This window comes from Procambarus clarkii, chromosome 13 (assembly GCF_040958095.1).
Source record: "Procambarus clarkii isolate CNS0578487 chromosome 13, FALCON_Pclarkii_2.0, whole genome shotgun sequence".
Lineage (NCBI taxonomy): Eukaryota > Metazoa > Arthropoda > Malacostraca > Decapoda > Cambaridae > Procambarus > Procambarus clarkii.
The window spans coordinates 48,746,575-48,769,826 of NC_091162.1; the positions used below are offsets into that span (position 1 = coordinate 48,746,575).

Genomic DNA, 23,252 nt, shown 5'->3' on the forward strand with positions numbered 1-23,252 from the left:
ACCAAATGACAGAAAAATTATTAGAAATCTTCCTTTTGCAAAGAGAGTGGTAGACGGTTGGAACAAGCTAAGTGAGAAGATGATTGAGGCCAAAACCGTCAGTAGTTCCCAACGTTAAACGACAAAGAGTATTGGGAAGACGGGACACCACGACCGTAGCTCTCATTTTGTAACTACCCTTAGACAATTACGTACAGACACGCCTGTGCGCGCGCACGCCTGCCCGCGCACACGCTGCCATGTAAATAATACGAGATAGATTTATACCCGAACAACAGGTGGACCTTTTTTACAAACGATACATTTGAGGTTTTATGAATGTTGTGATCGTCTTAGACTAGTTAAATTAAGTTTTGTGATCATATTCACTAATGCTTGCTGTCTAAGGCTGATGATAAATAAAACATAGGTACTTTTAAGAACTTTAATTATGGATGTTTTCCATTTATGACTTTCTGGTTAACATTGTTCTGCTGTGAGCTGTAGAACGGGACCATCAACACCGCGTGTTGCTGACACAACACATTAACAAACATGATAACATTAAGCATAATATGGGCTCCTGGAGCAGTTAGTGTCCTGCCATGTCTCTACGGCTGCCTGTACACGCCCTGGAAGATCTACGGCTGCCTGTACACGCCCTGGAAGATCTACGGTTGCCTGTACACGCCCTGGAAGATCTACGGCTGCCTGTACACGCCCTGGAAGATCTACGGCTGCCTGTACACGCCCTGGAAGATCTACGGCTGCCTGTACACGCCCTGGAAGATCTACGGTTGCCTGTACACGCCCTGGAAGATCTACGGCTGCCTGTACACGCCCTGGAAGATCTACGGCTGCCTGTACACGCCCTGGAAGATCTACGGCTGCCTGTACACGCCCTGGAAGATCTACGGCTGCCTGTACACGCCCTGGAAGATCTACGGTTGCCTGTACACGCCCTGGAAGATCTACGGCTGCCTGTACACGCCCTGGAAGATCTACGGTTGCCTGTACACGCCCTGGAAGATCTACGGCTGCCTGTACACGCAATGGAAGATCAACGGTTGCCTGTACACGCCCTGGAAGATCTACGGCTGCCTGTACACGCCCTGGAAGATCTACGGCTGCCTGTAAACTTCCAGGAAGATCTACGGCTGCCTGTACACGCCCAGGAAGATCTACGGCTGCCTGTACACGCCCAGGAAGATCTACGGCTGCCTGTACACTTCCAGGAAGATCTACGGCTGCCTGTACACTTCCAGGAAGATCTATGGCTGCCTGTACACGCCCAGGAAGATCTACGGCTGCCTGTACACTTCCAGGAAGATCTACGGCTGCCTGTACACGCCCAGGAAGATCTACGGCTGCCTGTACACTTCCAGGAAGATCTACGGCTGCCTGTACACTTCCAGGAAGATCTATGGCTGCCTGTACACGCCCAGGAAGATCTACGGCTGCCTGTACACTTCCAGGAAGATCTACGGCTGCCTGTACACGCCCAGGAAGATCTACGGCTGCCTGTACACTTCCAGGAAGATCTACGGCTGCCTGTACACTTCCAGGAAGATCTATGGCTGCCTGTACACGCCCAGGAAGATCTACGGCTGCCTGTACACTTCCAGGAAGATCTACGGCTGCCTGTACACGCCCAGGAAGATCTACGGCTGCCTGTACACTTCCAGGAAGATCTACGGCTGCCTGTACACTTCCAGGAAGATCTACGGCTGCCTGTACACTCCCAGGAAGATCTACGGCTGCCTGTACACTCCCAGGAAGATCTACGGCTGCCTGTACACGCCCAGGAAGATGTACGGCAGCCTGTACACGCCCTGGAAGATCTACGGCTGCCTGTACACGCCCAAGAAGAGAATGTTGCTGGTATCGTTATCTTGAATGAGAAAGACGAAGGGTCGGTCACACGAGAACACGCGAGAAGGTATTAAGGACGTAAGGCTGACGACCAGAGCTGTCGCAGCAGCAGCCTCCGAGCCCTCCTCGTTCACCTCTATCACGGCCTTATGGATGCTATCGGTAACCAGCAAATTGCCAGTAGGATGATAATTAGAGAGGTCGGCAGCATTAGTGAACAGGTCCTGGATCCCGAGGGTGTTGAGAGCCTGTGGTAGAGATGAGAGTGTTACAGGTAACATACAACACGTTGCTATTCACCTCAAGCTGGTCTCTCTCCCTGCCGACAGTGTAACAATGTACATATAGAACAGCGCCGGTATGCAGACGGGTCTTAATAAGGGAGGCAAATGTCTGACGATCTGTGTGCGTTGGCTACTGACGGCACTAAGGTGGTAGTTAGTGTACATAGTAGACCATCTGTGTTCACAGTACACCATCTGTGTACACAGTGGACTACTTGTGTACACAGTCGACCACTTGTGTACACAGAGGACCATCTGTGTGCACAGCGAACCATCTGTGTGCACAGTGAACCATCTGTGTGCACAGTGAACCATCTGTGTACACAGTGAACCATCTGTGTACACAGTGGACCACCAGTGTACACAGTGGACCATCTGTGTACACAGCGGACCATTTGTGTACACAGCGGACCATATGTGTACACAGTGGACCATTTGTGTACACAGTGGACCATCTGTGTACACAGCGGACCATATGTGTACACAGTGGACCATTTGTGTACACAGTGGACCATTTGTGTGCACAGCAGATCATCTGTGTACACAGTGGACCCTCTGTGTACACAGTGGACCCTCTGTGTACACAGCGGACCATCTGTGTACACAGTGGACCATATGTGTTCACAGTGGACCATCTGTGTACACAGTGGACCATCTGTGTACAAAGCGGACCATCTGTGTACACAGCGGACCATCTGTGTACACAGCGGACCATTTGTGTACACAGTGGACCATCTGTGTACACAGTGAACGATCTCTTGGTGGGAAGTAATGCACAGGGATCTGGTATATATAATATGTCAAGCCACAAGGGTGAAGAGACGTGACACAGGGATGTGGTATATATAATATGTCAAGCCACAAGGGTCAAGAGACGTGACACAGGGATGTGGTATATATAATATGTCAAGCCACAAGGGTCAAGAGACGTGACATAGGGATGTGGTATATATAATATGTCAAGCCACAAGGGTCAAGAGACGTGACATAGGGATGTGGTATATATAATATGTCAAGCCACAAGGGTCAAGAAACGTGACACAGGGATGTGGTATATATAATATGTAAAGCCACAAGGGTCAAGAAACGTGACACAGGGATGTGGTATATATAATATGTCAAGCCACAAGGGTCAAGAAACGTGACACAGGACAAAGTACACCAATGGTTCAAGAGGCAGTGGAGAGAAGCGCATGAGAGGAAGACAAAAGCCTGGACAAAGTGGAGAGAGCTCGGATGAGAGGAAAATAGACGCACTTGTTAAGACCCTGGGTTCTTTAGTTGGAAACTAGAGATGAAATTGAGCTCTAAAGAAGTACTTTACATTATTTAATAGTACTGCTGATCCGTTATTGTTCCTATCGTCCTTGCCAGATGTAAGACGAATCTTGTTTCTCACAAAGCATTCAGACTCTGAGCTTGTTGTTGATTATTAAGCACTGAACTAGTTATCAACTATTCTTAGAACTATTAAAGTAACCAGTTTTGTACGTCGGTGAAGATTTGTAATGTTTATAAGCTGCACGGTCAGCTGGTTATCTTCCCGGCAACAACAACTGGAGAGAGCTCGAACTGGAAGCTCCGACGGCCTTGTCTGGACTGCTGTGGTTGAGCCAACACCTCTCCTTTGTGGCTCTGTATCCTCCTCCTCTTCCCTTACCTTATCCTGTGTCAGTTTACAAAGTAAACCGTGTACCGTGTTGCATGTATGTTTCTGGCATAAGTATGTAGTAATGTGTTTAGGCTACGCTAGTGTTTATATTGCTAAGTTACTCTAAAGGGTCTCAGTGGAACGACGTGTGCTCAAATGCTACCAAGCTACCTAGAGTCCTTGCTAGTGTCCCCTGCCTAGTAGACTTTACCCTAGCTTGTGCCAAGTGTAAGCCTTGTATCCTGTCTATGTGGACCAAGGTAGTTAACGTAGGATAGTGTGGTAAAGTAGTTATTGTTATTGTTGTTAATGTATATGGGGGGTTGTTAAGAGGGTTTAATAAATAAGTTAGTTTTTAAAGGAGTATCCATTCTGATCCCCCGTGTAGGGGATCAGTGATCAACCTCTAGGATTGACGTATTACTTGAAGCCACTACTTTAATATGGTTTTATGTTCGTACTGGGGGCCGGGCCTATCTGATCTCCTCTAATTTTGATACGTACTGATTCTAGCTGTTGGCTCTTCTCATTAATACTCTATACCGCCTATAACAAGCAAGCTAAATTCATAACAAGTGGTTGGCCTGACCGGGAGGAACATTTTAATTGTAAAAAATTAGATTTTTGAGTGCCAAAACTAAAATTCTTGAATTCCGATGAAAGGTTGTGTGGTATCCTAGGGTCCAGCTCAACTGGCAAAGGAAACATCTTGCACTGACTGGACACCCAGCTGGATCTCTTCACGATTGAGGTGAGTGTGGCCTTGTGACAGGGGTCATGCAAATTTTTGTTTTTTTCAAATTTTTAATTTTATTTTTTCTTTGGCTAGGAGCTAAAATAATTAGTGATGGAGGCTAAATTGCAGGAACTGGCAAAGGCACCTTCAGTGGTAGAGATCAAGAAGCTTACCAAAGCTAATTTAGTGTTTTTAGACAAGGAATTAGGCCTCAACTTAAATGAAACTAATAAAAAGTGTCATAACCAATGAAATTTACAGAATTGCATAGACCAAGGCCTATTGGCAATTGATACTATTTTATGCCAGGCCAGACCAGCTGAAAGAGAATCTAGCAGGATAGAATTTGAATTACAGCTGCCCTAATTAAAACTAGCCGAACAAGAGGCAAGAGTGGAAGAACAAAATGCTAGGAGTAGAGGAACAAAGGCTCAAAACTGAGGAGGCAAAAATTAGAGGCAATGCCAATGTACCACCACCGGCCGGGGATTCAAACCCCAGGCATTATGATAAAAAGCATAACCTGCCGGAATTTTCAGTCAGACCCTGAAAGGTTTTTCAACAATTTTCCGAGATTGGCCATGTCCATGAACTGGCCAAAGGAAGAGTGGGTGAAAATCTTACAGGGGCAGCTAAAAAGGTAAAGCCCAAGATATTTTTATAAACAGACCTGACTGCGAGTGTTTTGATTATAGTAAAGTCAGGGAACAGATTTTGAGAGCATATGAAATTACGCCTGAAGCTCACCGCCAAGCTTATCGCAACCTTAGGCCTACTCACAACCAACCTCTCACTGAATTTGCTAATGACCAAATAAGATTGTTTGAAAAATGGATTCGCTCGACTAAAGCCGAAACATACGAGGCACTTAAGAATTTAGTTTTAGCAGAGAATTTTATAGAAAAAAATTCCAGAGCCTGTAACATGGTACCTTAGAGGAAGGACAAAGGTACATTTTAATATTATGGATTTGGCCAAGATGGCAGTAATCTACCAGTTGGCGGGCAAAAGCCCCAATATAAAAATAATTATAGGTCACATAGTAACAAAACTTATACCCACAGCCAGTCCAGACCAGCCCATTCTAACCCTATAACTAATGCACCTTCTGTTTCAGACATAACTAACCCTGTTAAATTGTCTAACCTCATGGCACCTAAGGGTGAACCAAAGGGCAGTTATGGTTAGCAATGTCTCTTCTTCCCGACGAGTCTGTGGTCACTGTAAACGTCCAAACCACATTACTAGCCATTGTTGGCAACTGCACCCAGAAAAAAAGACCCAATGCTCTTGTGGTGACACAGGGCTTGAGGCCTTCTGAAGGGTTAGGGAGTAAGATCTCCAACCCACAGTGGTTGGACCTGCTTACCCCATTCTTGTCGAAGGGGAGAGTTTTGTCTGAGGGTTCTTCCTGGAATGAGGTGGTGATCTACCGAGACACTGGGGCCATCCAGACTTTAATCTTGGAGAGTGCTTTGCAAGGTGTCAACACTCTCGACACTGGAGAGGTAGTACTGGTCGAGGGTGTCACGAGTGATACTCGAGCAGTACCCCTCCATATGGTTACCCTGGAATTTGATTTTCACAAGGGTGTTTGTACAGTCGGAGTCACTTCTTACCTACCTTTCCTTAATGTTGATGTAATATTGGGTAATGATTTAGCAGGGGATAAGGTAGGGGACTCCAGACTACCTATTATGTTGCTTACTCCTAAGGTTTCCCTGGATCTACCCGCTGCAGAGGATAATGTTGTGTACCCTGCATGCGTGGTGACCAGTTCTATGAGACTTAAATGTAAGCGCAGCCCTGTGGTTGCCAAGGTGGTAAATCCTGAGGACACGAGGAACTTTCCGAGTGGTGAAAGCCAAGTGGACCTTGCGGACACATTCAAGGCCCAAATCGATGACATGGCCAAGGACACTGTGGAGAGCCTATCATCGCCTCCTACCGAGAGTAGTGAGGAGGTGGATGAGAACACTGTTGAGCCTCAGCCAATGGCATTTGACCATGGCCTGGATGCCTCCTTGAGTGATTTACAGAAAGCTGACACCAGTCTTGCAGAATGTCATGATGTAGCTCTCTCTAAGGTGGAGATTGTAGATGCAGCAATCAGGTACTACTATAATTATCAGATTTTGATGAGAAAATGGAGACCACAGAGTTCTTCATTGTCAAATGAGTTGGAGGTAGTCCACCAGGTTATGTTGCATACTTGCTATAGGGAGAGAGTTTTGGCAGCTGCTCATGATGATCCCATGGGGGGACACCAAGGTATTAATATTACTTATCACAAAATTTTTAAATATTTCTTTTGGCCCAAGCTGAAAAGCGATGTGGCAAAATTTTGTAGCTCGTGTATTCCTTGTCAGCGTGTTGGGAAACCAAACCAGACACCACCTAAAGCTCCTCTAAGGTCTATTGTCATGCCGGAGGAACCATTTTCTCATGTAGTAATGGACTGTGTTGGTCCATTCCCTAGAACTAAGTCTGGTAATATTTACCTAATCACGATGATGTGTATCACGACCTGTTACTCTGAGGCTTTTGCTGTAAGGCACATCCAAGCAAAGACTGTTTTTGCTCGTATGTTGCAATTTTTTTCTACTTTTCGACTGCCTCAGGTCGTGCAAACTGACAATGGTACTAACTTTAAGTCTGATATTTTTTAACAATTCTGTAAGGACCATGGAATGACTCATAAGGTTTCCAGCCCATACCATCCACAGAGTCAGGCGGTAATTGAGCAGTTCTATCAAACGCTCAAGCAGATGTTGAAGACATCGTGTGAGATTTCCCACAACTTCTGGGATGAGAGCCTGCCTTATGTTTTGTTTGCTGCTTGAGAGGGGTTACAAGGTTCACTGGGGTTGTTCTCCTTTTGAGTTACTCTTTGGCCATAAAGTTCGTGGACCCTTGCAAATGTTACAGGAGAATCTGTTAGGGAACGTAACATTGACCGAAGGTTCGGCATTCTTTGCGCAACACCACCAGAGATTCAGGGACTGCAAGGCGGCTGCACTAAAGTATCTTGGGAAGGTCCAAGAAAATATTAAAGAACGACACGATGCTAAGGCTAAGTTGTGGGTATTTCAACCTGGTGACCCTGTCTTGGCATTAAAGCCTCGACTTGAGAACAATAAGTCTCACAGGTACAAGGGCCCCTATATTGTGACAGGAAAGGCTGGGGACCTCACGTACACAGTAAGGCACTCTGACAAGCACAACCAAGTGATGCTTGTGCACTTGAACCGTCTGAAGAAGTTCCAGGGCCCCAGGCCCGTTGCACTAACCAATGTTTCCTTTTCCAGCGAGGGAGGGGATGATTGTTCTGGGGACCCAACTAATCTCATTCTCAATAATTCTAGCTCTGCAAATGCTGTGGAGGTGGGACTGTCCCATTTGCAGATGGCCCAACGTGAGGAGGTGCAGTCATTGCTTGACGAATTCTCCAGTCTGTTCGGGGAAGTCCTGACTCAGACTTATGCCATCTATCATGATGTCAAGTTGATGGACTATACCCCATTCGTCTTCAACCTTATCGGATGAGTCCAGGAAAAAAGGCCATCGTGAAGAACGAAGTCGACTTACTGCTCTAGCATGGCCTCATCCAGCCGAGCCAGGGCTCTTGGTGCTCGACCTGCCTTTTGGTCCCCAAACCAGACGGCTCCTGGCGATTATGCACCGACTATCGGCAGCTCAACAAGGTGACCATTGTGGATGCCTATCCACTACCCCTCCTCAAAGACTGTATTAGCGAGATCAGAAACACCACGTACGTCTCAAAATTCGACCTCTCGATAGGTTATTATCAGATCCCGCTCACCGAACGTGCCAAGCAATTAACTGCGTTCGTAACCCTATGGTGTCTTTGAGTATCAAGTGTTACCGTTCGGCTTGCGTAATGCCTCTGCCACGTTCCAGAGGCTAATGAACTCTCTACTCACTAATGAGCCAAATTGTCGGGCATATTTAAATGACAGTGACATACCTCGGTTATGAAGTAGGCCAAGGAAAAGTGTTACCTCGGCAAGATAAAATCAGTGCCATTCTGGAGTATCCCGTGCTCCGGTCTAAAAAGAACGTTCAGAGGTTTATCAGTATGTGTGCGTACTACCGACGCTTTTGTCAGAACTTTTCCAGTGTCACCACTCCTCTCACAGACTTGTTGCGAAAGGCCGTTAAATTTAAGTGGTCAACAGACTGTGCAGAAGCGTTCAAAAATTTTAAATTGATCTTAACTTCCGCCCCAGTGCTCGCTAGTCCAAGGTTCGACCGACCGTTTAAAATTCATGTTGACGCATCTGACTCGGCTGCTGGTGCAGTGTTGTTGCAAACTGGGGATGATCAAGAGGACCACCCAGTATACTATTACTCTGTGAAATTTGACAATGAGCAACGCAATTATTCAGTGGTAGAAAAAGAAGCGTTGGCGCTAGTGTTAACATGTAAAAAATTTTAAGTATATCTAACAACTAATATAGTGGAAGTGTACACGGACCATAACCCACTGGTGTTTATACACCAGATGAAGGCGAAAAATAAACGCATCCTCAGGTGGGCATTGTACCTACAGGATTTCAATCATTCCATTACCCACCTACCAGGCCCGGCTCAATATGATAGCCAATGCTCTCTCCCTGTTACCTGAGTAACATTCATCTGAGCCACAGGAAGCCATATACCAACTGTCATGATTTAGTTATTTTTTTTAGGTTCTCCTGTGACATTAAATATTCCGTGTCAAATTTATTTACTTCCCCCTTTTTTATTATGTGTTTTTTCTTTCAGAGAATTCCTTTGTGTGTGCTTTTTCTTTCAGAAAATATATTTTTGTGTGCTTTTTCTTTCAGAGAATTCCCATGCACTTTTTCTTGCAGAGAAATTTTTGTTTTTGATTGATTTTCTTTTATGGCATAGATTTTCCTTTTTATTCTCTGTATGGTCTTACAAAAAAATATGACTACTATTCTAATAGCCACATTTTTTTCTCCGAAGGGGGAGAAGTGTTACGACCCTGGGTTCCTTAGTTGGAAACCAGAGATCAAATTGGGCTCTAAATAAGTACTTTACATTATTTGATAGAACTTCTGATGAGTTTTTGTTCCTATCATCCTTGCCAGATGTAAGACGAATCTTGTTTCTCACAGAGCATTCAGACTCTGAGCTTGTTATTGATTATTAAACACTGAACTAGTTATCAACTATTCTTAGAACTATTAAAGTAATCAGTTTTGTACATCGGTGAAGATTTGTAATGTTTATAAGCTGCACGATCAGCTGGTTATCTTCCCGGCAACAACAACTGGAGAGAGCTCGAACTGGAAGCTCCGACAGCCTAGTCTGGACTGCTGTGGTTGAGCCAACACCTCTCCTGTGTGGCTCTGTCTCCTCCTCCTCTTCCCTTACCTTATCCTGTGTCTAGTTTACAAAGCTAAGTACCGTGTTACATGTACGTTTCTGGCATAAGTATGTAGTAATGTGTATAGGCTACGTTAGTGTTTATATTGCTAAGTTACTCTAATGGGTCTCAGTGGAACCACGTGTGCTCAAATGGTACCAAGCTACCTAGAGTCCTTGCTGGTGTCCCTTGTCTAGTAGACTTTACCCTAGCTTGTCCCAAATGTAAGCCTTGTATCCTGTCTATGTGGACCAAGGTAGTTAACGTAAGATAGTGTGGTAAAGTAGTAATTGTTATTGTTGTTAATGTATATGGGGGGTTGTTAAGAGGGTTTAATAAATAAGTTAGTTTTTAAAGGAGTATCCATTCTTCCTGTGTAGGGGATCAGTGATCAACCTCTAGGCTGACGTATTACTTGAAGCCACTACTTTAATATGGTTTTATGTTCTTATTGGGGGCCGGACTTATCTGATCTCCTCTAATTTTGATACCTCCTGATTCTAGCTGTTGGCCCTTCTCATTAATACTCTTTACCCCCAAAGGAAGCAAGCTAAATTCATAACATCACTAAAGGAAGCCAGAAATTATTAAAGAGTCAGGAGGGATGCCGAGAAACAGTTTGAAAACGACACAGAGGTAAGGACCAACCAAAGCTCTTTTAAAGCCATAGAAGGAGTAAAACAACAGTCAGAGACCACATTATAAGGCAGAAGAGGGCAGTCATATGGAAAACAACAAGAATGTGTGTGAGGAACTAAACAAAATATTCCAGGTGGTCATTACAATGGCATCACTGTGGAGACCAGAGTTAAGTGATGAAAGGCCAAAGAAAACACTGGATGGCATAATAGTCACAGTGGAAGAGGTTACAAATCCCCTGAAGGAACTAGATGTAACAAAATTAATTGGACCAGCCTTAATATCACTATGGCTACTGAAGGAGACTGAAGAGGTAAACTGTGACCCCACTTACTGAGGAGTTTAATAAAACACTCTAAACATGGATTCTCCCAGAATTATAAAAAAAGGCAAATGTAGTCACTAAATTAGAGACCAGACTCACAGACAAGTATTCCTTGTACAGTGCTGGACTGAGTAATCGGGTCGAGAATACTGGAGCACCTAGAGAGAATGATCTTTGCAACAGAACGACATTAAGGATTTAGAAGGGGAAAGTCATGCCTGACAAACTTGATAGAGTTCTATGACAAGGTTACTAGAATAAGAAAAAAAAAGAAGGCTGGGTAGATAGCATTTTCCTAGACACTTAAAAGGCATTTGATGATGTTCCTCGTGAAAGGCTCTTGAACAGGCTGGGACACTTGGGAAACACTAAACTGGGTAAGGAAGTACTTGAAGGAGAGTAGTCACAGTCAGAGACAAGGTTTCCAGCGGGAGAAATGTAACATGTGGGTCCCCCAAGGATAGGTTCTGGAACCACTACTGTTCCTAATATATGTTAATGATCTCCCTGAAGGAGTGACCTTGTGCATGTTAATGTTGTCGAACGATGCCAAAATAATGATGTTACGGAAAACAGAGGTAACAGAAGATGATTGCAGAATGTTACAGAATCATCTGGGCACATGTTTTATGTCACGCCACAAGGGCCAGGGGACGAGACAGGCAAATGTCTTGGTATAACGCAGTGAGTTCATTAAAGTTAACATGATGAACAGTGGAGGGGGAGGGATTACATGATCAACAGTGTGGTAACATGTTGATCATACCACAGGTAACATAACACAGCTCCTGGCGTTACACTCTTGTCATGCCGTCAATAACACTCTTGTCATGCCGTCAATAACACGCTTGCCATGTCGTCAATAACACTCTTGCGATGCCGTCAATAACACTTTTGTCATGCCGTCAATACACTCTTGCAATACAGTCAATACACTCTTGCAATACCGTCAATAACACGCTTGCCATGCCGTCAATAACACTCTTGCCATGCCGTCAATAACACTCTAGACATGCCATAAATAACACGCTTGCCATGCTGTCAATAATACTCAAAACATGCTGTCAATAACACTCTTGACATGCCGTCAATAACACGCTTGCCATGCCGTCAATAACACTCTTGCCATGCCGTCAATAACACTCTTGACATGCCGTCAATAACACGCTTGCCATGCCATCAATAACCTTAACAGATCCCACACTCTCTTTGAGAAGTATATTTATAATGGTTTAACTAAACTCAAGAAATGTTTGGCCAAAGGTTACCAATATTATGATAAAATCAACAAAGTGATGACCTACCTTTATCAGGTCCTTCGTGATCACTTGTTCCAGCCTGAACCTTGGAAACTTGAGGATAACTTCCTGTCTCCTGAGGTTGGCGAGGGCGTGGCGGAGGGTGTCGTGGGAGAGGCGCCGCAGCATGGCGTCCAAAGGCGTGGCGGAGTTGCCAGGGGCGGCCAAGGGCGTGGAGGTCTTGCGAGGGGCGCCGCCGGGGGTGTTGTGAGGCAGCAACACCAACATGGACGCCGCCTTCCCCTTGTACGGCATCTCTAACACCGTCGCTCCCAGCTCACTCGAGTCTCCTGCAACCACAGACCACTGTAACCAGTGTTCACTCTCAGGACTGTCACACTAGTCTCCTACAACCACAGTCCACTGTAACCAGTGTTCACTCTCAGGACTGTCACACTAGTCTGCTGCAACCACAGTCCACTGTAACCAGTGTTCACTCTCAGGACTGTCACACTAGTCTCCTACAACCACAGACCACTGTAACCAGTGTTCACTCTCAGGACTGTCACACTAGTCTCCTACAACCACAGTCCACTGTAACCAGTGTTCACTCTCAGGACTGTCACACTAGTCTGCTGCAACCACAGTCCACTGTAACCAGTGTTCACTCTCAGGACTGTCACACTAGTCTCCTACAACCACAGACCACTGTAACCAGTGTTCACTCTCAGGACTGTCACACTAGTCTCCTACAACCACAGTCCACTGTAACCAGTGTTCACTCTCAGGACTGTCACACTAGTCTGCTGCAACCACAGTCCACTGTAACCAGTGTTCACTCTCAGGACTGTCACACTAGTCTCCTACAACCACATGACGACGTCTGGAGGTGCACACAACGTCTCTCCTATAAACATTTACGAGACCCCGCAGGGCTCTAAGACATCACTGTTACATGGTTTCCTTCAGGTGACCTTACCTTGACCTTGAGGTTACCTTGAGGTGATTTCGGGGCTCATCGACTCCGCGGCCCGGTCGGTGACCAGGCCTCCTCGTTGCTGGACTGGTCAACCAGGCTGTTGGGCGCGGCTGCTCGCAGCCTGATGTATGAGTCACAGCCTGGTTGATCAGGTAACCTTTGGAGATGTTTGTCAAGTTCTCTCTTGAACACTGTGAGGGGTCGGCCAGTTGTGCCCCTTATGTGTAGCGGAAGGGTGTTGAACAGTCTCGGGCCTCTGATGTTGACAGAGTTCTCCCTCAGAGATCCTGTTGCACTTCTGCTCTTCAACGGGGGTATTCTGCACATCCTGCCATGCCTTCTGGTCTCATGTGCTGTTATTTCTGTGTGCAGGTTTGGGACCAGCCCCTCTACTATTTTCCATGTGTAAATTATTATGTATCTCTCCCGCCTGCGCTCAAGAGAATACAGTTTAAGGCTCTTTAGTTGGTCCCAATAGTTTAGATCCTATCATGGCACACATTTAGATCAATATGACCTCCCGGTCTCAGAGGAGGGTCCAGACGGAGTTTTCCTAAACAGTAAACATCACAGTGCAGCATACATTAGAGGCGAAGTGCCGCCAGCATCTAGAGGTAAACAGAGACCATCTCGGCCCGAAGCGGCCTCAAAGTATGGGGTGAGGGGGAACTGGGAGGATATAGGGTGAGGGGGAGGGGGGACTGGGAGGGAATGGGGTGATGGGGTAGGGAACTCGGCTGGAAAGGGCGGAGGGGCAAAAGGGTGGGAATCGGGATGGGGTGACAGGGTGGGAATGGGGGATTTGACTGAGCATTTGAGTGGGGACAGGGAGGGTTCGGGACTGGGAGGATTTCTATGGGGAGGAGGGTGGTGGTGCTGCCCTACTGTCTGGTGTTCCTGGAATGCTGGTTGGCAGTTACCCCCCACCCTCTCACCTCTGGGAATGTTGTATTGGGGCTGTGGTTCCCTGATTTTCTCCTCTCACCCTGTGTGTCTTCCTTGCTTCTGCTGCCATGGCTCTCTCCTCCCTTGTCATGTCCCTATGGAGGAATACTTTTTTGTGTCCTCTCACATTTAGCAGCACACACACATACACACACACACACACACATTATGTGTGTGTGTGTATTCACCTTGTCGTGCTTGCGGGGGTTGAGCTCTGCTCTTTCGGCCCGCCTCTCAACTGTCAATCAACTGTTTCTCCTACTACTTTTTTTCCCCACACCCACACAACACACCCCCACCCTCCACGAAGCAGTCCATTACAGCTGACTAACTCCCAGGTACCTATTTACTGCCAGGTAACAAGGGCATAGGGTGAAAGAAACTCTGCCCATGGTTTCTTGCCGGCGCCTGGAATTGAGCACGGGACCACAGGATCACGTGTACAGCATGTTCTCCGCTCTGCCACCGGCTCCCTGCATGTGTGTGTGTATGTGTGTGTGTGTGTGTGTGTGTACTCACCTAGTTTTGCTTGTGGAGGGTTGAGCTCTGGCTCTTTGGTCCCGCCTCTCAACTGTCAATCAACTGGTATGTAGTGTGTGTGTGTGTGTGTGTGTGTGTGTGTGTGTTTGTGTGTTTTAACTTACCAATTTTGAAATAATCAACTTGTTTCATCATGTCAACAAGAGTGTGCCGGCCCGGGGTGGGGAAGAACTTCTCCTTAGTGGTGGCGCTGGTGTTGAAGGCCGCCAGCCAGAGACCCTTGAAGTAGGCGGCGTTCACCAGCACCATCACCTTGTCTTGCACGACTCCACCATCCACTAGTTCCGGGATTTTGCCTCGTGTTGCCTTATTAACGAAGTTGTTGATTGTTGCAGCCGCCTCGTCGCCCTAATAGATGGAATAAAAGAAAACGGATTACACAAAATAAGGGTAAACTAAACAATGAGGGTAAACATCTATAATACTGAAGTGAAAATGTCTGTCTGTCTGTTCAAAGTTTTAGGCTTTGATCAAACAAGCAGATAAGAGATAAGTTTCTCTTATGACTAGATTCACCCAAATTTGCAGAAAGAATGGTCTGTAGTATGGGATGAACTTTGGCTGGTCAGGGTCGCCAGAAGTGATAAGTGAACAGGATGCAAGGTCCAAACTCAGACCCCCACCACAATTTTTGGCACTGGCTGCTGGCTAACCCTGTAAATATTCTGAATAAAATTTCATATCAATAATTTTTTAATAGTGTGCTGCGTTATTCATTGATACTGGGAAATTGACATTATTGTTTTTGTTATTATTTCGATCATAGCCCGATAAAACAAATTAAGTATAGCCACAACAACTCCCACAGACTCCCATGCCCTCACAGCCAAAGGCAGAGACACAGATACAAAACAGATTGGTAACTTTTTAATAAAAAATCTAAACTGCATGTTTCTTATCATAATATACAACATTATTTACTGATTTTGAGAAAATATAAATATATTTTCTGATGTTCAAACTTCAGCCGTACTACCATAAACACACAACTTCTATATTGCCTCCTCCATTCCTCCTGACAACTCTTTCATACCGTGTGGCTTACCAACGTCCCAAACCTACCACTCAATGGCCTATTATTTAAGTTTAAAACAAAAACACTCAAAATTTCTTTTCTTAGAAGGAGAAAGAGAGAGAGAGAGAGAGAGAGAGAGAGAGAGAGAGAGAGAGAGAGAGAGAGAGAGAGAGAGAGAGAGAGAGAGAGAGAGAGAGAGAGAGAGAGAGAGAGAGAGAGAGAGAGAGAGAGAGAGAGAGAGAGAGAGAGAGAGAGAAAGAGAGAGAGAGAGAGAGAGATTCTATTAAAACTCTAAACAAAGGTCTATTTAGAGATAGAAGATGGGGGGATAAAGAGAAAGACAAAAAGTAGGTAGATGGATGGATGAATAGAGAGATGGCCGGATAGATGAATGAATAGATAATTGATAAATAGATGGATGAATACATGGATGAATAGATGGATAACCATCCAGAGATAGATGGATGGACAAAATGATAGATGGATGGACAGAATGACAGATGGAAGGACAGAATGATAAATGGATGGACAGAATGATAAATGGATGGATAGAATGATAGATGAATGGATAGAATGATAGATGGATAGAGTTGTCGGAAATTTCCGACACCCCAAATGCTAACCCATGATACAATAAGATAAAATCCGTTGCGTTAAAACACTAATCTAACTAACCGTACTAATAATCTGATAATTGAGGGTTTAGAAGTTCTAGAACATGCAAAGGGATGATCGGGTCAGTCGCCACATGTTCGCGGTGACTATTCCTTTGCCTAACACTTCATAAAACTTCATCTACAATCTGCCTTTATTCGCGATTACCATCTTAGATTGAGTTCCATTAATAAATAGGATGAATTCCTTGACTTCCTCTTATAGTAAAATTTAAAACTACCGTGAATAAATGTTTCATGGAGAAGGAGGAGGGATCATACTGGGAATTCTAGCTTAATATAACTCTTCCTAAATTATTGAACTCTTTGCGGTAGGCTGTCAGAAACAGTATAAAACTGTTCATAATAATTGAGGATTATAAAATCGCTCATAAATTAGCATCTACCTCCTCTCATATGTAAATTTACACCGGAAAGAGGTGTCGTGACTATAAGCTAGTCTTCGTTAGATAGCAGTCTCCGTTACATAGTAGTCTCCTCCGTTAGATAGCAGTCTCCGTTATATAGCAGTCTCCTCCGTTAGATAGCAGTCTCCGTTACATAGCAGTCTCCTCCATTAGATAGCAGTCTCCGTTACATAGCAGTCTCCTCCGTTAGATAGCAGTCTCCTCCGTTAGATAGCAGTCTCCGTTACATAGCAGTCTCCTCCGTTAGATAGCAGTCTCCGTGGCGTAGTGGTAAGACGCTCGCCTGGCGTTCCGCGTGCGCTTTGTCCTGGGCTTCGTATCCTGACCGGGGAGGATTTAATGGGCGCAGATCCTTAACTGTAGCCTCTGATTAACTCAACAGTAAAATGGGTACCTTATTGTTAAAACGATTCTTCGTGGGGGTCGTATTCCAGGAAACATAGGATTAAGGACTTGCCGGACACGCTATGCGTCCTAGTGGTTGTACAAGAATGTAAGAACTCATGTATATATAAATTAAAAAAAAAAAAAGCTGTGAGGGAGGAGGTAGGACGCCGCGCACCGCGGCAGTAGCTGAGCACATGGCGTTGTTGACGATTGGATATACCATAATACTCCCTTTTACCGCCATATTTGTACTTATAAGAGAAGGGTATCTCTCGAAGGGGCAAGTTGAGCAGCTGAGACTTGTCCTAGAACAAGTTACCATACATCGGACTGCCACATCCTCCAACCACGAGAGAACTTGTCCCAGTTGAAAGCTTTATTCTTTTGTTACGAGCTCTATAAGATTAGAATTTCAGCCGGGTTAGGAGGCATGCCCTACAAATAAACCAAGTAAGCTTCATTTAATTCCATTGGGTATTGCCTTGAATATAATTGCAATGTGAATAGTAAGTTGTAGCAATTAGTATACCGTAAATTGTTGGCACATATACGATGGAGATGTGAGAGGGTACCACATCAGTTTCAACACGTGGGAGTACTGGACGCAGGGACCACGAGGTCTATTTTGCATGTTTGATCCACGTTATCTACTCCGTGTCTGGACTGACCTAGGAAGGATACGTCTTTCCAGCTAAGCCACAAAGTTCTCACCATTAACCAATAGTAGTGTAACTTACTAACTAATTCATTGAATTAATATTATTTCAATTTCAAATTTAATGTTATCAATCTAACCCATAAATTTGTGTAAGTGGAAATACCTGACAAGAAACTATTATTAATACAGTCCATTTAATTATATAATAACAATTCTAAAGAAACACTTTAAACACTTAAACATCTACAAGAGTAGATGGATGGATACAATGATAGTTGGAAAAATAAGCTGGACGGATAGAATGATAGATGGATAGAGGATCACACACACACACACCTGTAGTGTTGCTGCTGTGTTTACTGGTGCTGCTGAGAGCAGTACATGGTGTGTGTCAGGGTGTCGCAGCTGTAATGTTGCTGCTGTGTTTACTGATGCAGCTGAGAGCAGTACATGGTGTGTGTCAGAGTGTCGCAGCTGTAATGTTGCTGCTGTGTTTACTGGTGCTGATGAGAGCAGTACATGGTGTGTGTCAGGGTATCGCAGCTGTAGTGCTGCTGCTGTGTTTACTGATGCAGCTGAGAGCAGTACATGGTGTGTGTCAGAGGGGTCTCAGCTGTAGAACTGCTGCTGCGTTTACTGGTGCTGCTGAGAGGAGTACATGGTGTGTGTATCAGAGGTGTCTCAGCTGTAGTGCTGCTGCTGTGTTTACTGGTGCTGCTGAGAGCAGTACATAGTGTGTGTCAGAGGTGTCTCAGCTGTAGAACTGCTGCTGCGTTTACTGGTGCTGCTGAGAGGAGTACATGGTGTGTGTATCAGAGGTGTCTCAGCTGTAGTGCTGCTGCTGTGTTTACTGGTGCTGCTGAGAGCAGTACATAGTGTGTGTCAGTGTCTCAGCTGTAGTGCTGCTGCTGTGTTTACTGATGCTGCTGAGAGCAGTACAGGGTGTGTCAGAGTGTCTCAGCTGTAGTGTTGCTGCTGTGTTTACTGGTGCTGCTGAGAGCCGTACATGGTGTGTGTCAGGGTGTCGCAGCTGTAATGTTGCTGCTGTGTTTACTGGTGCTGCTGAGAGCAGTACATGGTGTGTGTCAGTGTCTCAGCTGTAGTGCTGCTGCTGTGTTTACTGGTGCTGCTGAGAGCAGTACATGGTGTGTGTCAGAGTGTCGCAGCTGTAATGTTGCTGCTGTGTTTACTGGTGCTGCTGAGAGCAGTACATGGTGTGTGTCAGAGGGTCTCAGCTGTGGTGCTGAGACGCTCAGTAGAACAGGTGCAGTAGTGCTGTCAAGGGTTCCCACGTGATGACTCTGTCCATCTGTGCAATAACAAGGGTCGGTGATCTGAGTGAACCAACACACTCCAACAGTCACAAGTTAACTACAGTACTGCCGCCTGCATGCAGAATATATCACACCTTCTTAAAGTTGGTTGTCTGCACCTCCGTAGGGAGGACCTCCCTCACGCACTCCCGAAGGGCGAAGTCTGCGTCCACGTATATCTTGTTGGCCAAGTCTATCACATACTCTGTGGTGTTGGCTTGTCTCTCAGCATACCTGCGCGTTCATAAGTAACAATATATATACCACAAATATTGGTAAACATCGCTCGTTGATACAGATAAATGTAATACAATTTTAATTGTTTAAGTACAAAAGATAGTAATTAAGATGACAAGTGAGGAATGTGAGTGGACTCACAGACGGTCGAGGGCCCTGTAAGTAGCCAGAGTGGTTGAAGGGTCTCTGAGACGAAGGGTGTCCTGCAGCTGCTGACGAGTCCTGCCAGCAGACCCAAAGTAGGCCAGGACCAGGGCGGTCCACACGCTGTAGGGCGAGAAGAAAAAGTTTCCTGTGGCGGTGGATGGATAGAGCTGCTTGAAGAGGTCCAAGCTGAAGGGGGTGATGTGGGCCAGGTCAGGTGGGGAGGTCACCACCAGCTTGTCATTGTTGGAGATACACTGAGGCCTCACCACACTCACCAGCGTCACCACCAACACTGCTGCACACCACAGCTTCCTCATACTGTGGGGAAGAGGACTGTAGCAGTGGCGCTCCACCAACACTGATGACTACTTTATTATATTACAAATACCAATATCTTATTGAATTAAATATTTTTATAAGAAGAAGCTCGCAGTCGTCTGAGGAGAGTTGTGGTGTAATAGTTTTGTTGGTGATAGGTGGTGGTGATGGGGGGTAGGAGGGGGGGAGCGGGGGGTGGGGTGTGGGTGATGGTGGTGATCGATGATGGTGATGGGTTGTGGGTATGATTGGTGGTGAGGGGTGGTGGTAATGGGTGGTGGTGATAAGTGGTGGTGATGGGCTATGGTGATGGGTGGTAGTGACAGGTGATGGTGATGGGTGCTAGTGATGGGTGGTGGTGATGGGTGCTGGTGATGGGCTGTGGTGATGGGTGGTGGTGACAGGTAGTGGTGATGGGTGGTGGTGATGGGTGGTAATGATGAGTGGTGGTTATGGGTGGTTGTCATGGGTGGGGTTATGGGTGGTGGTGATGGGTGGTGGTTATGGGTGCTGGTGATGGGCAGTTGTGATGGGTGGTGGTTGTAAGATTTTTCTCTACGCCTACCTCCCTTAGGAGGTGGACTACAAGTTTAAAGTCTGCTCACGGCAGTTAAGCATCAGTCCAATAGAAAAAGGAAAAGCGGGAGCAAACTGCCAGGCCTCCACCACCAAGGGTGAAAACCTGTCCACAATAGGCCGCTGGCTCCTCCTAAATAAACAGGACGTTAAAACTAATAAAGGGTAATCGACGGGTTCTCACAATCAAATATTTATATTTGATGTGGCACTATGAATTGGAATTCGAATTCCCAAGAACAGCCGCCTTATCAAGATCACATCAACATTTAATAATATGCAGAAATATGGTGGAATAATATGGTTGAAGGGTTGACATCAAAGACCGTTTTCTATAACATAACAATTTATTAATAACAAGAGACTAACTACTACATTACCGAGTTTACGTTACGTTAAAGTCCATCCAGTGGCACGATAACAAACAGCTAACTAGCAACCCTTGCTGTGAGGCTGCATACTGAACTAACCTGAACACAGGTGTGCCCACTGATGACGCAATATTGCAAAACAAAGAAAAATATCACAGACTAAGTTACACCACAGCGAATGGTTACGTTATTGTACATCAAGTGGCATTTGCAACACAGCTATTCAACAGCCCCTCGAGAAGTGACAGCAGGCTCCATCTTGTTGACACTTCGGGCTGACAACATGAACTAACTGAACAAATGAAGGATATTCACTGAAGACAAAGACACAAGCAGGCAATCAATAGTGTCTCGGTTTCCCTGACAGCTACTATAATCACAAACTTAGGGGTCCTCCCGCCCCCCAGGAGAGACCCACGTAACTAGGAGGGTAGTCCAACAGTGACCCCCTCCCTATCAAAACCCAGTGTGAACACTCTTTGCAACTCCCAACAAGAAGTTGCACTGTTGTAAACAGTAACAAAGACAGGCAAGGCGGGATTCTGGGACACAGCTCCACAAATTCCTAGATGACTCTACTCTCGTCACCAGACGACAACCAAAAGAAATTGCCTTAAGTGATTAATTACGTTAATTGACTGATCGCAGCAGTCAGCAACAAAGTACTACAGTAATCACAAACAATTGTCTCACACTAGACAACAACATGATGATACTCTACGTTAATCTTCAACACTTGTCTCTCTCTTGTTAACAATAACTCAAACATATATTACATCACACTTCACTCCTAGCAAGTATTCAGTGAGTAATTCTCAATTAAGGTCAAACGGATCATTAATTACATCCCCATTGAGTTACGTTAACTAAGCCTACCCTAACTTGGTAGCTTCTCCACAGTCTGTGTCAAAAAATTACTAGTGAGAGTTAATTACCCTAATTAAGTCCCTAATTACTTCTGAGCAATTAATTAACTGTCACCAGGACCGATAATTAATCATCCATAAATACGTCTCACTCAGCACTGCCTAAGCAGGTCTCATCAAACACTGTGAATTCACGGGAAAGGAGTTAATTACCCTAATTAACAAGATGTGCCACTAATCCACTGTCCTCAGACAGGATATGATTAATACAACGATTTATGCTAGCTCCATGACCTCGCTTTACCGAGTCACCGGAGCTCTCCAATGTTAATTACTCCACTAATTAACATGAGCCACTAATTGCTATACCCCAGAAAGGTAATTAGTCTCGAGCATATTACGTTAACACAAATACTGACAGACTCTGACAGATCCTCTCCCACTACGTGAATTCATGATGAGAAGGCTAATTACATAATTAGCTAGAGTGGTCAATTAGTTGTCACACGGACAATTAATTGCTCCCGAGACGTATCTCACTCAAGCTCAACACTGTTCTCTCTTAACAACCCTCACTCACTCCACAATACTAAGTGTGCTCCCCTTATCCAGTTAATTACCCCTTACTTAATTAACTCACTGAATCCTTAAGTCCTCAACACAACTTAAAGAAACAAAGTAACCCCAGCGTTACATAGGTCACACTACAATGGCATGCAACATCATAAAAGCACTGCCCACATATGGTTGCGGCTACTGCAACTCGCTAATTACTGTGCCCACACAATAATGACACACGGTTGTGCAACACACAAAAGTATACTAATATTACTGCCCCCCCTTATCTTCTTGCACCCGATTGCAACGGACTACTGTGAACACACACACACTTACCTCAGCAAGGCAATTAACCCATCAATTGCCTGCTCTCATTAAGTACTGTGAATTCCCCTGAATAATCCTAGAGGTCCCTTAAACCCTCAACACAGTTCCTGGGGCAATAATATCGTATAAACTGATAACAACACTGCACAAACCTGCAACATAATGATGCCGTCAGCATACCCCACATGCTAATGACATCATTAGGCAATCAGTCAGCAACAACATCTACTGACTTACCACACAACACAGTACATAAACATGCAAATGAACACATAGAAATGGCATTCACACAATCAATGAAAATTATATCATCAAGTAAATGTAGCTAACTACACAGACCTCAGGGGCCCCCCATTAACATCCCTGCAACCGGGCCTGCTTACCTCTAATGATTATAATTTTACGGTACTCTATGGCATTAATCCAGTCTGAGCGATTATATAGAATCGACAGGCTGGATCACTTATATGGTAAATCTCTACACTGACCGGTTACATACTCTAGTCAGTCTACTATATATATATACATTATGATACTACAGTGTGGTCCCATGTATAATATCTATCTCCAGGTACCGCCCTATCAGTCATCTGGACCCTACTGACAGCTGTCACTCAGCTGCTTCTCTAGCCTGGCGAGGCTCTGAGACAAATCTTTCCGTGAATTTCCACCGGTATGCATCACACTGTAACACAATGATAATAGTCCTATCACAACCCTTATTTTTCCCACAACTACCACACTAGCTGTCAACACTTAGCTTGCTTGCTCCCCATGCGTCGACAAGATGTGGCCCTAGGCTGTCCCGGGAA

General features: G+C 45.2%; 1 protein-coding gene across 2 annotated transcripts in view; it reads right to left on the reverse strand.

Moving 5' to 3' along the window:
• Nucleotides 1-1,298: 1,298 nt before the first annotated feature.
• The window catches only part of LOC138364303 (leukocyte elastase inhibitor-like), a 37,868-nt gene continuing 15,914 nt past the window's right edge, over nucleotides 1,299-23,252 (reverse strand). For both annotated transcript variants that reach the window (XM_069323897.1, XM_069323898.1), the window contains exons 2-6: nucleotides 19,419-19,742; nucleotides 19,136-19,274; nucleotides 14,691-14,934; nucleotides 12,189-12,472; nucleotides 1,299-2,099 (exon numbers count right to left, since the gene is read on the reverse strand). In XM_069323897.1, the coding sequence (XP_069179998.1) occupies nucleotides 1,821-2,099; nucleotides 12,189-12,472; nucleotides 14,691-14,934; nucleotides 19,136-19,274; nucleotides 19,419-19,742 (1,270 nt within the window). In that variant the 3' untranslated portion in view covers nucleotides 1,299-1,820. The remainder of the gene's footprint in view (nucleotides 2,100-12,188; nucleotides 12,473-14,690; nucleotides 14,935-19,135; nucleotides 19,275-19,418; nucleotides 19,743-23,252) is intronic.